At 40.2% G+C, this 14,908-nt stretch overlaps 1 protein-coding gene across 1 annotated transcript in view; it reads left to right on the top strand.

Moving 5' to 3' along the window:
* The window catches only part of LOC117305367 (ALX homeobox protein 1-like), a 28,668-nt gene extending 22,274 nt beyond the window's left edge, over positions 1-6,394 (top strand). Inside the window, exons 3-4 of the mRNA XM_033790236.1 lie at positions 4,105-4,236; positions 4,582-6,394. Of these exons, the coding sequence (XP_033646127.1) occupies positions 4,105-4,236; positions 4,582-5,058 (609 nt within the window). The 3' untranslated portion in view covers positions 5,059-6,394. The remainder of the gene's footprint in view (positions 1-4,104; positions 4,237-4,581) is intronic.
* The last annotated feature ends 8,514 nt before the right edge of the window (positions 6,395-14,908 follow it).

Here is a 14,908-nt window from a genome sequence, read left to right as displayed (position 1 = left end):
TTCAGACCCACGATTGCGTGAATTGATTATCCACCAAGCTTTTAGGTATATGGAATGTACATTGTTAACCGTCCTCTTATTTAGCCAACGATTTTTAATATTGTGATGTCACAAAAGAGCCTCAAGTTTCTAAAAATATATTTCTAAATAACCGTTTTAATTTTGTGTGTAATTTGTTACATACGAAGGATTTGTAATATTTGATGGTTGTTTTTGTAAGCGGTACATTTCGACTTTTAGCCGCTGTATCGCAGTGTTTTTAATAAACAATTAAAACTGTATTGTGCCAGCGCTTGCCTTTGACGCATACGCATGTTGTGGTGTTAGACGTAGGTTTTTTAACGAACATGACATTTTAAATTGTTATTATTACAAGTGTTGTTATGTGTGAATAAATATATAATTGAAAACACCTAATACAAAACCAACTCATTGTTTCATTTTGATAAAAATAATTCCAGAAGCCAAAATACTTTCTGTTGTGTCCTCTATCGGCAGACGTCAGAACAAACATGTCGTAAACAAATTCTTGGCCGATACAAATCGAAATGTGAAACCCAAGGTTTTTGTTGCGGATTATAATTAAACTGGTGGAGCAGACGATATTTGATCCCTTGATTCCGGGCTTGTTTTCCCGCCAAAAATACTGCACGCGTTTCTTTGGCCTAACTGATTTATCAGTCCCTTGATGTCTGGTCGCCGCCGCCACTGACAGCCAATATTCTCCAGACTGTTTTGAAGTTGCCTTTGAACTCACGGGATTTAAAACCGTTCAGCGGTATTTGTGAATTTTAAAATGGCGACCGTAAAAAGCTTTAAATCCCATGGGCAGTTTTATGCCGAAAGGGAAGTATTTGTAGCATTTCAAATTGACACTAAAAACATAATAATAATTGTAATAAATAAAGGAAAGAAGAGACTGTACAATTACAAATAAACATACCGTTTTACTAAAGCGGATGTACATATAAAAATAAAAAATAAAAAAAATTAAATAGAAGACAACAAAATTGAATTTCAAACCTCTTAGTTGTCAAGAAACATTATTGCCTACTCATCAAAGACTCAAAACAGTACACTATAATGCACATCATGTTAAAACTTCGGTTGTGACAATGTTGTGAAAACGTAAAAACATAAAAACGTTAAAAACGTAAAAAAAATTGTTGTGCAAGGTTCACAATTAAAACTGCCTTAAAGGCACTTGACACCTGTGGTAATTATTGTCAAAGACCAAGGGCCAATTTCATAGAGCTGCAGCAACAAATTTGCTAAGCACGAAAATAGCTCGTTTTTTTCACGTGTTACTGGCAAAACTTTCATGCCATATCCATTGCTTGTGACTGGTGGTTAGCTGTTGTTTACTTTAGCATAACAATTGAGTGGAGTCTTGGAGTTTTTTGCTTAAGAAAAATTGTGTGCTTAAGCAGCTCTATGAAATTTGGCCCAGTACATGTATACTGACTTGGTTTCAGTTGCAGTCTTTAATTCAGGGACGGCCTTGGCTTACCATATCGCAAGCCAGACACATCCAGCTGAACCACATTTGTTTATAACGATTGAGGGCGCTCGAACAGTTTACTGATGGGCAGCATTGAATCGCTCACATGTTTTTTATTCCGCAATCAATCATAAGTAGTTACTAAAAGTCAGTTTAAGGATATCATAGGTCCGTAATATCAGCAACTCTCGCTCATTTTACCGTCTCAAATATCGGAATGAAGCGACGTTCATTCACGGACACCGGGATTATCCCCCTACTCTCGGCACATCTCCGTGGGGACTTTGGGCAAAATTTATGGGCGACACCTGCGTTTTATGCACGCTCGTAAACGCCTGGGCTGAAAATTTACGAGGCTCGACGATTCAAGGTGAACATGGATGACAAAACACAGCGCCAAAAAAAAGCTGGACTTGGTCAAAAGGACTTCAGACCGCGCGGTCAGAAATCTCTCATCATGAAAGTAAATTAATAATAAACTACTGATCGGATGTTATGCTGTGGTCGTTTGGATGCGGGGAAATAAATGGGAAAACAAATGATTTTGTGTGTAGTTAAAATGGAACTTGTCACAGTCAGTACATATATTTTTTTTTTCAAAAATTGTTTTGAACTAAAAGTTGTTTCAGGCTTGTATGAAAAAAAGATTTAAGTTTTTGTTGTACCATTGATGTAGATTCCCTTTAAAATCCTGAGATTAACTTTTACAAATGCATAACGTGTCCCTTGAGGTAGCACTTGCCCAAAAGGCCACAATTTCTTTAAAAATAGACCACTGGCTAGAGCTTCAATTAAACATTTGACCCCATCATTGATAACAAAATGAAGTTATTTTAAAAGACCTGTTTTCCTTCTGTCTTGTGAGTCTTAAGCTCTAATGCCATGTCACCTGGTTGCTAGCTTTTATTAGAAGTGACGTGTTACTAATAGGACTGTTGTTGTTTTCTGTCCTTTTTTGCGAATTTGTTACGACGTTGTTGGCGGGTGTCGTTTGATTTGCTACCGGGGCAATTCGATGCGAAGCCCGGGTGACTTCAGGGACTATTCGCTAGGGTCAGTCGCAAGTATCGGTGCGTGCTTTCATCAAAGCTGGAATGCTGATTATTTTTATGTTCGTAGTTTTGAAGTCTGTTTTAAAACTGAATGTTTAGTACATCAAGAAATGAAGAGTCGTTTTTGTTTGTTACAAGTTACAAGGAATTGAATGTTGGCTCTAGTGTGTTTGTCGTGTTTTTTTTTTTTTTACCACGGTGATTATGGTTCTATCGTTGTTCTATATTACGGTTCTATGTTGATTATAATGCGGTTCTTTGTTGGTTTTATTGGGTTCTATTCAAGGTCTATCACTGTTCTGTGATGGTTACTTTCCGATTCTATGTTTCTGTGTGATTGTGGTTCAATTGTGGTTCTGCCATGGTTCTATGATTTTAGCCCATCATTATGAGTTTTTTGTCCGATAATTATACTCATTAATTTGTATTTCTCATCTGGAATTTGTTTTATCGCCAACCACTGAAATGACCGCACCTTAAATGTTTAAACTGCCATTTTAAACCTAAAGATTGCGTGTCAATCTTAAAAGACAAAAAGAGGGAGAAGGTTTATCAGATGCTAAGATGTTATTTTTCCTGCTGGCCAGTTATTGAACATCGGTGGTGTATATGCATAGAGTGTGCATTCGCAGCTAGATTTCGTTTCGATTCAAGCAAAAGTCAAACTTACTTCGGATCCGTGGTTTAGCAAATTCAGCTTTACGTCCAAAACTAATTCCGATAAGAGTTGTGGTAAAACATCGACCCCCGACAGCTCAAATTTGTTTGAATTTCATTTCATGACAATAAAAAGCAACGGCGGCATCGAGATAAAAACTCCACTGGGAACGATCGTGGGTAGAAGTGGCAAGCACAGACGGTATGCCAAACCGAGGAAATAACCTCGATTATGTCGACTCAACGCTGAGGTTTTTTCTCGCTTAAATTCTTTGACGTGGGTTTGATGGGAATTAATGTCCCTATGGAACAACTGCGCCTGTGCCGAAAAATATATAAATCATTGATGGTCGAAAGGGCAATGACCGATGAATAGACTTGGATAGAGCTAGGGGGGGGGGGGGGGGGGGTGGTTGATTTGTTTACTCCGTTTTAATGTAAAATGCAGACTCAGATTTGATGTACTAATTACACGAAATAATGGACCGTTCCTTTTTAGTGTCGCACCTGCACTTTTCACCAACCTTGAGTGGTAAAAATATTTTAAAAACACGCATCAATTAATCATTTTGTTACAAGTGTTACCATTGCGCTAACACAAAACTCACTGAAACACATAAATGCCTAATTTGTGTTCTTTCTACAATGAAAAGGTTTGGAGTGTTATATAAAAAAGGTCATTTCAAGTCCCGAAAATGCATGTAGGCAGTAGGCACAATCATACTAAAGACTACACATTGGGTTTGTGTGCTGTCCATTGGGACCGAACATTGCGTCCAGCAACCACGTGACCCCCCAAAAGTAGTCCCTCCATGTGAAAACTCTCAAAATAAACACCTACGACTGTTTCTTGATTTACTTTTATTTAAATTGTTTCCTTGTTTCTTACTACAGGTTTGGTTCCAGAACCGTCGTGCGAAGTGGAGGAAGAGAGAGCGTTTCGGTCAGTTCTCAAACATGCGTGCCATGGCAACAGGAACTAACTACGAGATGCCAATGGCTCCACGGAACGACAACTACTCACAGGTAAGGATAACAATGGCCCAAGCATCGATCCCTGGGGAACACATACTCACCATGCAGTCTAAAACTCAGTCTAAAACTGCAGGTCGAAGCGCCAAACCGTGCAATAGTTGCATTGTGCCATATTATCGTGGTTGGTCAGTTTGCTACAGCTAATTCTATTGCCTCAAAGAGTAAGACGATGTGTTAACAAAATGATGTTGTAGAACAAATAGTAAAATGTAGTGGATACTGGATACTGGATATTTTAAGAATGTTAATCTTAAAAAGAAGAACATCAAACAGAGAGATGAATAATATCAACTATGTATTGTTTTTAACCAGCGTTTTATTTGACATTTGCCGCAGATAACAACATCACCGACCTGGTCGACCAATCATCTCGGCGCTTCACTCTCCCCAAACCAGCACTCTGTACCACTGATGCAGAATGGAGGGGGAGGTGGCGGCTATTCGCCCCACCAAACGCCACCAACGGGCACCAATCACCAACAACTCATCAATGGGCTTACGTCATCATGTATGGCACCACAGGGCATGTTACCCAGCTACATGGGTATGCCGTCTCAGAACCTGCCTCAGTACGGCCAAATGCCGCCCTCAACGTCCATGTCCTCACCGACATCTTCTCATCCGGGGACCATGATGACCTCTGGGTCGGCCATGATGACGTCCGGAGCGGCCATGATGACGACGGGCGTGGCGCCATTACCACAGGGTCTTGGTGAGATTGAGACGGAGCGTCGCAGTAGCAGCATTGCAGCACTGAGACTTAAAGCTAAAGAACACAGCGTTGCAATGTCAATCGTAGGCGCCTACTCGTAGATTGGTCTCGGATTGGTCTTATCCAAATGGTAGATTGGCCGTTCGTACCCACCGTAGATATCTCGTAACCGCCGGTAGCTTGGCCGTTTCTATCTGCAGTAGATATCTCATAACGTACGGTAGCTTGGCCGTTCGTACCTACCGTAGACTAAGATCATCTCGTGTTGAATGGTAGATTGGCCGTTTCTATCTTCCGTAGATATTCTAATCCTCGCGAATCGCTGCAAAACACATCGTCTATCTAGTGCGATATGATGTTAGTGTTGGACATGTGCTGATGTTAAGGTGTGAAGTATAAACACATAAAACTGGAGGTGGTGCTTACGACGTTTCACTTTAAAACAAGACTAACATTCATGAATCTGGTGCTAGAGATATTAAGGCAAAGCTGAATCAGTCATCCACGCTTGTTGTGTATGTGTTGATTCTGTAGTTTGACGGTGGTTCCAATCCCCTCTTGTTAATTGGAGAACATGTTTGATTTCAGCGGTACCACAAGAACAAAACAGTCGTCGTGGACATTGCGGAAGCCTCCTTGTATATGCTGAAGCAGGGGACAATGCGAACGTGCGCCCATGTAAGCGATGAATTAAGTACCAACAAATGAGGGCGCTGCATAAGTTTGTGACGTCATACACGGATGTCCTTAAGGGATTTTTAGCACGCCACTTTGCTCCCCTAACAGTAGTCTGTCTTGCCACAGACGCCCTGGATGTAGTAAGACGACGGGTGCTATAATGTATGCATTAAACAAGTTGTACATCAAAATACAAATACTATCATTTGTATTTTAATACATACGCTCAGGTTGTATATTGTTGATAATGCAATACATGCATTACCTTATTATAGGTGTATAATTATTATATTCTTGGTTTTATGAACACTTATTTTAGAGCCATGTAGTCTTAGCAACACAGTGAAAGAAAAAGTCGACTTTATATACGAACTAAGAAACAAATATGAATGATGATACAGATCGTGGAGAAAGTGACGTCATAAATTGGCGCAGTTCTTGACGAAACCTTCTGGGAGAAGTTGATTTTATGCCCGGCTCGTAAGAATGTGTTTCTGACGGAAGGGACTACCTTTTTGGGGATGAACAATTTTAGTTTTTGAGTACACCTCCCCTGATTTTATTGATTAATGTATAAAGAAAAGAGAAGGAAAAACAACTTATTATTACTGTTTGATTTCGCCAACATGCATACTGTGTTATTATTTAACATCCGGGCACTATTTTGTTCTGCTCCCTTTTCTCCCTCACTATTAATGACTTATTTACATGGAGTTGTTTTTGCTTTGTTGCTTGTACATAAAACATTGATTGGTTAACATAATTTGTAATTGTTTTATTTACAATTTATTTAATGACTCAGACTGGTTTTAATTCTCACTTTGTGATATCATAAATTTCTTTGACGACTACTAATCTGTCATTGCGCAGCGTGTTTTTTTGTTGGTAATGAAAGCGAGTTCATAGTCGAGTTTCTTTTGAATGACGATCATGTGCATCATTGTAACTAAAAATTGAAGTACGAGAAAACTATTATTTACATTTCTCGATCTAGACGGTTTTGGAATAGCGCCCCCTTGTGACGGTTCGATGACAAGGTGGATAGCATCCCGATAACGTTTGGAGTGCACTGCATAGCGTCAACTTCTGTGATCACACTGTACAGAGTGCGCCATCTTGCAAAGACGAATGTTGCTCTAGAAAGAAGTATCCTTCTGCTTCAGACAGTTTCTTGCCTTAAAACAATGTTTATTGGGATTTAATGGTTTTTATTTGAGTGTCATTGTTCATGATGTTCATTCATTTCGGGCGAAAACGTATCCACCATAATGTTGAGAGCGCCCTCTGTTGTTGTAGAAGGGGCTGATGAGTTGACGTTTATGGATGCTTGCTGTGTAATGTTACGGCAAGGACGTTTGTGTATTAGGCCGTGTCCGAATTGGCGACTTCGGCTACAGCTACGGCTAGGGCGCGCGCGTCTGCTATTCTTCAACACTGACAGACGCGCTGATCTAGCCGTAGCTGTAGCCAAAGTCGCCAATTCGGACACGGCCTTATTGTGTCATCGTTTAGCCATTTTATTGTTTACACATTGTGTAGAGGCTGGCACATTATAGTCTGGCTCTTTGTGTGGTTGTTGTTGCTTAAACCGAATATCTCCCATCAAACTTTGTTATAGGCTACAAGGAACGCGACACCACTGTTTCTAAACGTTCTACCTTCGGATCTTTATTCCAAGCCTTAGTCATTACGCCAGCCATACTTCTGATTATCAACCGAATTCCTCATTTCAATCCCCAAGTTGCAAAAAAAAAGAAAGGAAAAGACACGACAAAAGTTTCCGTGTTCGAAAGTTTCCTTCCTCACTACCAAATCGAATTGTCTGCAGTCAGTAAGACCCCAACTTTTGAGAGTTCCTTGTTAAGATATTGAAATCAAACTCCTCCAATATCATATTCCGACAAGAGACCAGGAAACATGGATCTCATCACGAGGCAGACTTAGGTAACCGTAGCTGCCGTGTTACGGAGCGTCTCCCCCCGTTCCACCCGGGCCATCGTCCCGCTCCCGGCTAAACAAATTGCGGTCAAACTCCGAGATGAAATGTTTCACCTGACAAATACAGCTTCTATGCAAATTTATACAACTACATTGGCGATAGGTTGAATTTTGGTTTGAGTTTTTCTTCTTCATTGTATCTGATGAAGTAGTTGTTGCAACGAAAGATCATACAGATATTTGCATAGCCCAATTATATTTTATAGAGCTGCTCAAGCACAAAAGTAGCTAAGCACAACAAACCAGAATAAGGTTACAAGGCAAACTACCATGCCACAAGTACAATTTCTGACTGGTATCCTGCTCATTTCTGCTAAGCAGGAAATTATTAAGCAATACTTTCTACTCATTGGGCTTAGTGCCAAATTAAAGCAGCTAAGCACAAACAAATAATGCTTACCAGAATAAGGTTACCAGCCAAGCTACTATGTCACAAGTACAATTTGTAACTGGTATCCTGCTGATTTCTTTATGTGTAGGAAATTGCTATTGCAATATTCTCTACTCTTTGAGCCCTGGTGATAATGAGCTTGGTCGCACAATCTGCCAATCATGTTTCTGTATAGAACTTGAAGCATAGCATGATCGCCCAAGGTGGTACCGAGTGTTATTCCATCTTGCACGGTAGGGGATCGTGAAGTCTAATCAGTAGTGAGCTTGTTAAACATGGCCTCTCATTTCACCATGTTCTGGTGACATCTACCAGCTGTGGGTCAAGAAAAGGCGGGCTTTTAGTTTCTCGGTGTTGTATAAACTGGGGATGGCTTTAAAAGTTTGTATCTGCGAAATGTAAAGGATTCTTGAAAGGGTTGCGAAATGAAAGTTTCATATACACTGCAAAGACTAAGGTGTTAAAATCAACATCACTGGTGTTGTCGACTGTGAGCATTGGACTCAATTGGGCATCGAAGTTGCAAGAGGTTGTGATGAAAAAACAGCATTGTTGTACAAGTTTGTGTGGTTTCAGATGCTTAGCCCTGAAGTCTTTAAATAATTGAGTAAGAAACTACATCTTTAAAGGCACATAGACACGTTTGGTAATTAATCAAAGTATGTACATATTATAGCATAAAAACGTACATCAAGTGAGAATACTGCTCTTCAATTACCAAAGGTGTCTTGTGCCTTTAAGGCAATACAAACCTTTAGGTACTGTTTTCCAGTTTAGGAACCAAGTCACACCAGTGTGTCAGTCCTTTCCGAACACCATCACCCCGAGGCTTATAACATTCTTACAAGATCCTGTTTGAATCAGACTAGGGCGGCCCGGTTCCCGATTCGTTTGAGGCACTCCTCGTGTTCCCGTCTCATGCCGTGAGGTGAATGGGGGTTGCAACATCGTCAAGGCACCCCCTGGGCTATATACCCCCTCCAATAAATTAAGATCCTAAAAGAAGGTGCAACCTGTCAAGGAACTTGACGTCTCAATGGTCGATTAGCAACAGTTATACTCAACACAAAGAAGCCACTCTCGTTCTATGATTTCTCTGTTGTCTTTCTTTCCCCTTGCTTGTTTTTTCTTAATAACATCTCAAAATGTTGTGATGGACGCAGAGGTATTTTAATACTGTCTTCAACAAAGACTTCTTCCTCTCTAAATTACAGGTTCTTTAAAGCTTTGGAACATTTAATCAAAGCAACACAATACGGAACAGCTTTGTGTTTGTTCACAAACACCTAATGTCTAGTTATATTATGGTTTGATTATGGTCTTTCTTTCCCTTTGCTTGTTTTGTATAACTTCTCAATTTAATGTTGTGATGAGCGCAGAGGTATTTTACTGACCTCAACTATAACTCCTTCATATTGGCAAATCGTCCATTAGGGGTGGGAGTGGGGGAGTTTTCAGATCGCAATACAAAATGCTTTATCTCCCCACCCGAAACTTAGCAAATAGTGGATTGTGTGCAGTCCCTACCCGACTGAGTGGGAATACTCTGGGGTTTTCCTCTCACATCTAAAGCTGAAACTTCCTTCTTTGTCTTCTCTGCATTTGGGTTATTGGCTAAAGTACCCTGATTGAGTTCGCTTTTCTGTGAGTCCTTCGCTTCACACCAAAAATAAATGAAATGAAATGAAAATAAAATGTTCACACTGAATCACAAATCATACGAACACACGATGGTGATACTTGCAACCGGAACTTGAAAGCTTGAAGTATTTCACTTTCTGAAATCGATTTAAAAAGTCTACTCCCTGAAGCGAAACCCCAAAACTTCCTTTTCAAGATAAGTTGTTGTGTGTACATTTTAACACGAACACGTGACCGTGGTATTTGGTTCCATCTCGTGCTAACAAATAACCCCATTCAGACAAAAGAATCGATCCCCAAGAGTCGATGCCTGCGAGCGATACTTGAGAACTTCCTCGACGGGTCAAACCAGTTATGGCGATTAATATTTAGAAATATAGCTTTGGGTCTCGGTTCCCAGGAGTCGATTCCTTGGGGTTTAAGAGACGAGAACATCAACTTCTTCCCTTCATTTAAAAATTCGGAAAAAATAGAAGAAAACAAACTTGCAAAAAATACCCGAATAGAAGAAAAACTAAAAAGAAATAATAAAAACAAACTCCGATTGTACTTTAAAGCATAGCGATGAACTTGTTTGGACTCGACGATTCTACAGACATCGCAGGGCTAGGCTTCATCGCAGCCCATACCGTTCTAGAACTGGTATAGGAACATCTTATTTAATTTTCGATCGAATCAAAGTAACAATAATGTCAAACCAAAGTTGTCTTCAGCTATCGGGCATTGCTCCTTAAGAAATAATTACAAAGAGTGCCCAGTGAAGAAAATCACATCATGAAAGAAGAAGTGGGAAATCGGACATTGCACTTTCCTGTTGCCTCAGTAAAAAGAAAAAACTACGTTTTGCGGGTAGAGATTGAACCTTGTTGATGCATTGATAAATCTCGAGGAAGACACGCGGGCGGTACACACGCCCCTCATGTTTGTCAACGGTCTAGTAGGCTTGAGTTTAATGTAAACAATGCAGTCATTACGTTCGGCTTATTAATTAACAGAGCAATGTTTTTTGGCGAGAGTGAAGAAGTCTTTACCCGCGCCTGAGGGGGGTGGCACTACGTTCCCTCCTTCTTATGATCCGCGCTAACAGATATCTGTCCACGAGGGGTTGTTTGTAGCGATGTCCCCGGTCGCTGTTGCTGCCTCTGCCGCTCGATGGGCTCCTCTTCTCGGAGTTTGGTGTAATGAATTTTGATTATTAAGGCTAATAAATTGATAGATGTATACAATTATTTTGATCAGTTTAATTTACTTTTTCTTTAGAGAATAAATCCAAATTGGATTCCTGTTCCTTTATACCAGAAACTTACCCATGTACATTTCCCTCCCCATCCATTAATAGACCGACATCCAATGTTAACGACCCTAATGGCAACAATAAAACGAGTACACTGGTGGGTAAATCTTGAATTTTTTGACAATAATTTTCATAAAAAAACAGAGGTTCATTCCTGGTTTTTTTCGCAAAGTGCTTTATTAAATATAATTATTGTGATTCAAAGGTTGATGGACGAAGATAATGGTTGCTCAAACTATTTGAAAACATTTACCATGACCATTTTTTAATACTATAATAGCGATTTCAATTGAAAGTATCGTTGTGAAGATTTTTTAATTCTGTTCTTTTTCTTTTATGATAAATCCCATAATTTGGAGTAGGCTCTAAATACACCTGTTTCATTAACCAATTAAGGAAATGAGGATCGTCACTGCAGCATTTCAGACAAAACTTTTTAAACCAGAAAGCGGAATTGACACCATCATCACATTTTATACGCTCCCTAACTTTCCGATGAAATTTTTACAAAAACAAATCTTATGAGTAACCAATGAAGGTTTCTATCTCAAAGTATAAGAATGAAAAAAGGAGAGAGAAAAAAAAGAGATAAGCCGGAGATAGTTGGAAGGCCCGGCGACAGTTCTTGCTATCACCTCACTGTCATTAAACCCCGGTAACATAACGATTCTGTCATGCTAAGTATTAAAGGCCCATCAGATGCGGGTGATGACAGCGACCAGCACCGCGGGGGTAGACGACACTTACTCCCCCATCACATCTCTGGCTGGAGACGGTGCAAAACAACGGAGCAAAGAAGAGGGGATTTACGGGGAGTGTTGTGACACATCAACAAGGCGATAGGAGAAGGGGTTTGAGGGAGGGCTGGATGGGGAGGTTGGAGACGGACTTCAGACGAGGAGGGTGAGCTCTTAATTTTCTCAGCTGTCAGCGGAGGGAGGCTGCGTGGGTTACGAAAGAGCGAATAGTGAACTTGGCTGGATGAGTGGTTGGTTTGGAGAATGGGAAAGAACGGGATTGTGAGAGAATTGTAGGAGAATAATAAGAAGGAAGACTAATTTATAAAGCACATTTTCCAATGTACAATGCGCTGCTTAATGATTGCTACAAAAATAATGGACTGTTTATGTGCGAGAAGGGAACAGATGAGTTTGTAAACAGGTCTTTTAACAGTTAGATGATGAACTTTGTGATCTTGAGTAGCCTTCCATTCAAACCGCTGTGTCATGAGTAGCCAACGAACGATTCATAGATGTACAAAACAGGTCCCATGAACTTCGTGACTCTTATTAAGTAGCCTTCTTTTCAAGTCGCTGTATCATGAGTATAGCGACCCCAACGATCTTCAATGATAAGTTTGATTCTTATGTGAATACTCTCTCCATGATCCATCACACCTTGCCGATGGGTAAAAGGCCGAGACCTTCCGATCTGAAACAGACCCTTGAAGAGGATGAAGGTAATTACTTCATGGGATACAAGATGGTGTTCATCTCACTTAAAGACTGGTTACCGTTTCCTTCGCTTCAATTAGTTTGCTTTTTAATTAGCCGTAAGGAAACACCCAAGTTTGGACGTGTTTGCGTTGTGCATTGCTTGAGCAAATTGTTGCTTTGGGGTTTGGGTTTAAATGTTGAGTAGCAATGCTGTCTTGTAAAGTGTACGGATGTAATCAACGTTGAGCCATGAGGGAATAAATGGTTGAATGTCATGACGTTTCGTACGTTAGTGATTGACTCTGCTGAAGTTATGTAAGAGCATTTACTTGACCTGTCAGACCATACCACTTGGTATTTTATATTGGTAATCAGGGCCCTATTTAATAAAACTGCTTGACAAATTTCTTTGCTTAGCAACAATTGAGTGGGACACCAGTCACGACAATGTTAACATAATCTAAGTTTGGCTGATAACCAGTTTCTGTTTAGCAATACCTTTCTGTCTGTGCTTAGCAAGTTTGGTGCTTACAGACTTACTGAAATTGCTACAGCGCCTTCCTTTTTCAAGTTTCGAAAATCGTCTTTTTTTCTTCTTGTGTATGTTTAAAATGAAAAGAATCGGGTTCCCTGTTTCGATAATGTAAAGTAGAATCCGTGGTTGCAAATTTTCAGTCAGAGGACCAGACTAAAATGGCGCCCGCAAGCGAAGGTTTATAATGTTTATCAATTATGGTGGATTTGCGGATCAATAATGTACTTTTTTCTTCCTAAGTTCTTATAACTTTTTTAAAACCAATTTCCCGCAGATTTCCTAATTTTATGTGAAGAAGACACATCTACATAACATTAAAAACCATAATATCCTTCCATGGAAGTCAATAAACAAATTTTGTTTTGGAGAATTTAAATCCACATATCATCACCTAAAATAGAACCCCACCCTCGTGGGAGCATTGTTCTAAAACCGCAAGGGGGCATCCCTCGGCAAATCCATTGTTCCCCAAAGATAATGAGAAAACAAGACCCCCCTATGCGTCTCTCCTCGCCCCCAAATACACCATGGGGTCTGGGTTACGTCTTGAGACACGGTGTCCCCCCCCCCTTGTGGCACCCGTAAACGGGGGTTCTAAATCGGTACCTTCCTGTTGGAGAATTAGTGCTAATTACCGTCACGTCCGCAGACGTTTCTGCATCAAATAGCTGCCTGGACGCAAATGATAATACTCCATTTTTAGCGGATGTAGTGAACAACAACGGTAGAGGTTTTTTGAGTTGATGGTGAAGGGATTGGTCGATGGGTGGAGGGGGGGGGGGGGGTTCATCTCTAGGTACCGTATGTTGTGTAATGCGCGTAACAACAAAGTGCACTTTCGTTGGGGTTCGCCCCACAAATTGATTGGCAGCATATTGCACCACAGCACAGTGTAAACCATCACATGGTTCTATAAATAGATCCCATACTTCAAAAACTTAGCTCCACACATGCTTTCATACGCCCCTATCATAAAGCACTATAATTAGAACCCATTACAAATTTTAAATTTTTTTTAAGGTATTTTCTGTTTCCAGTGACTGAACAAAAAGGTTGTCCGACCCTCCTTAATAAATTAATTCAGAATGTTTGGAGAGAGGTGGGGTTGGGTAGTCAATTTGTAGATTCGGACATGAGAATGGGATTTCTACCTCCGTGGTAAAACAGTCTATTTAAAGTTTGTTGGTTTGACTTAGTGTACTTGTCAAGCAGTGACATGTCTCAGGGTTGTCCATGAAGGCACCGCATTAAGAACAATTGTTTAATTACTCGAGGCTTACTCCTGTATGCATTCAGCTTTATTGTCGAGTCATTCATGCCACCTGAAAGACTCGCCGTCAAAACATTGCGAGTGATGACCATAGCTTTAGGGAGGGTATCCATTTGCTAATTACTCCAAAACCTGTAGAAGACCATCAAAACTCACTTGGTAAACGAAGCTCTGCAGCTGTTAATGTGTAACATTTGGTAATTACTCAAAATAATTGTTAGCATTGTTCAAAAGAGCAATGGGGAACTGTTGATAGTATAACTTAATATGAGAAACGGCTCTCTCTGATTCTGAGTGTAATTTGGAGAAAGAGGTAAATTCTTTACACTCAAAATAATATTGAAAGACATCAGACCTGAAGCCTTCTATTATGCATCTGAAAGCACACACATTTTTTGTGCAACAAGTGTGTTTTTTGTGTCGTTATTCTCTTGCAACTTCGATGACCAATTGAGTCAAACTTTTCACAGATTTGTTATTGGGGGAATGTATGCATATTATGTTGGGATACACCAAGTGAGAATATTGATCTTTGACAATTTACTAAAAAGGTGCCCAGTGCCTTTAAGCAATCACCGAGAAGGTGTGGAACACGACACAAACATCGGAACCGTCATACCTCCCTCTTCCTCCCATCTCCCTTCCCCTCACAGCCCGGTCCTGTAGACTCGGCCCGTTATTAACTCCAGTTATGGATAATTGAGGAAC

This window comes from Asterias rubens, chromosome 22 (assembly GCF_902459465.1).
Source record: "Asterias rubens chromosome 22, eAstRub1.3, whole genome shotgun sequence".
NCBI classification, from domain to species: Eukaryota; Metazoa; Echinodermata; class Asteroidea; order Forcipulatida; family Asteriidae; genus Asterias; species Asterias rubens.
The sequence above is the reverse complement of the archived record's forward strand: the minus strand, read 5'-3'. Positions and strand labels throughout refer to the sequence as shown.